The 1894-nt window shown below is 46.9% G+C and overlaps 1 protein-coding gene across 1 annotated transcript; it reads left to right on the forward strand.

Moving 5' to 3' along the window:
• The first annotated feature begins 342 nt into the window (after positions 1-342).
• c6h11orf96 (chromosome 6 C11orf96 homolog) lies at positions 343-1650 on the forward strand. The gene has a single exon (XM_059335359.1). The coding sequence runs from the start codon at positions 628-630 to the stop codon at positions 1006-1008; it is 381 nt and encodes a 126-aa protein (XP_059191342.1). The 5' UTR covers positions 343-627; the 3' UTR covers positions 1009-1650.
• Positions 1651-1894: the final 244 nt, after the last annotated feature.

A 1894-nucleotide genomic window follows, 5' to 3' on the forward strand; every position in this document is an offset into this window, starting at 1 on the left:
TTCTCTCCCGCTGTCTATAAATCTCTCTCAGCCCTACAGATCAGTCAAAGCCCCCTCACACACACACACACACACACACACACACACACACACACACACACACACATACACGCACAGATCTTCTCTCCTCATGTTTATTTTGGTGGGGTGACTCTGACTGGCTGACTGCTCTGAAGGCCGGAACCATGACGGAGAGGGAGGGACCTGGCAGAGAGAGAGAGAGAGAGAGAGAGAGAGAGAGAGAGAGAGAGAGAGAGAGAGAGAGAGAGAGAGAGAGAGAGAGGGTGGGTGGTGAGCTGCTATATAAAGGAGCTCCAGAGCTTTCGGTGGCATTAACTTGAGCAGACTGAGACTCACACACACAGAACCAGAGAAAAGAGAAAAGAGAGATCAGAGAGGAAACAGAAGCACAGCGAGGAGTTCAGAGCAGCTGTTTGTTTGACTCGCTGATCTTCAGGGTTCTTGGACTTTGGAGGAGTTTTGTTTGTCTTCACTCTGGATGAACTCTTGCTTTGTTGCTGTTGAGATTTATCAGAAAGGAAAGAAAGACAAATCAAGGAAAGTTTGCATTTGCACACTTTGCATTTGATTGAAACCAGATTTCCTTTTTGGACGTCTGTTGATCCGATGGCTGCCGTGCGTCAGATGGTCATGGAGGCGTCCGGCTTCCACGTCCTGCCGGCCCACCTGATGGCGTCGGCCATGGAGGAGTTCCCCCAGCAGCTGCCCGTCCCCAAGGGCCCGGCCAGGGGCAAGAGCCGCTCCCGCCGGCCCCGCGAGGCTCGCTTCAAGACGCAACCCGTCACCTTCGCCGAGATCGCCGAGGTGGAGGAAGAGGGCTCCTCGCCGCTGGAGGAGGAGAGGGCTCGCCGCTCCTTCCTGCAGTCCCTGGAGAACCTGCGGCGGAGCACGCAGACCCTCCACTGCCTCCCCGCCGGCCACCACGGCGGCTCACAGACGCCCACGCAGGCCAGCCTGGACTCCAGCGACTCTGACTCCACCCAGTGAGAGTCGCCACTTCCGCCAACTGAACTGAACCAAACGGGCCTGTCTCCAGCCTGAGCTGTGTGAGCTGCTGCTGTCATTTAATCTACTAACATATCGAGGATGCACATGTGCCACGGGCTGGTTCTCCTGCTGTATAGATGTGAGGCGACGCTGTGTGAACACACTCTTCACTTGTATTCCTTTTCTACTCTAGATGTCTTTGAGGAAAACTTGAACGATGAGCGAAAAGTTGGTTGATATTTTTCCATTTTAAAGCTGTATAGATATTTTTGTTTCAATCCAGATTTTTCTACTCGACCAGTCACCGTATAGAAGTTAGAGCGTCGTGACTATAACACTGTAAATACTTTGACTGAAGCATTGTAGCGACAAGAGGCGTCAGGAGGTCACGCTCTTGAAGGAAATCTCTGCTCTCGCTTCGATTCCTGAGCACAAAGAAAAATGCCTTTCTAAATGTTTCTCTTTATTTATTCTCTGATTTTGTTCATAACCAAGTGGAGTGTAGACGTGATGTTTTTTTTCTGACTTCTAAAGTCACCTTGACTTTCAAAGAAAATTATAACCTTTATACTTTATATTTGTTTTACTTTATACATATGTTCAAATGTTTGTTATATGTACTTTAATAAATATTTTCAAGTACTTTGAGCCATTTTCTGTTTTCATTTGTTCTTTATGTCTTTAAACAAAACTATTAGTCTGCAATGAGTTGTGTTTTTCATGACACTGTTTTAAATTAACAGATCTAACTGATCCCACTTGATTTATGCTCAGTTAATTAACATGACAGAAAATATATTGGTATCTTATGAAACTACAAGACCTAAGAAATCTACTGGTACCAAGCATGTCATGATATCTTTTAAGTTGGGCTTCATTTCATGTG

This window comes from Centropristis striata, chromosome 6 (assembly GCF_030273125.1).
Source record: "Centropristis striata isolate RG_2023a ecotype Rhode Island chromosome 6, C.striata_1.0, whole genome shotgun sequence".
NCBI lineage: Eukaryota > Metazoa > Chordata > Actinopteri > Perciformes > Serranidae > Centropristis > Centropristis striata.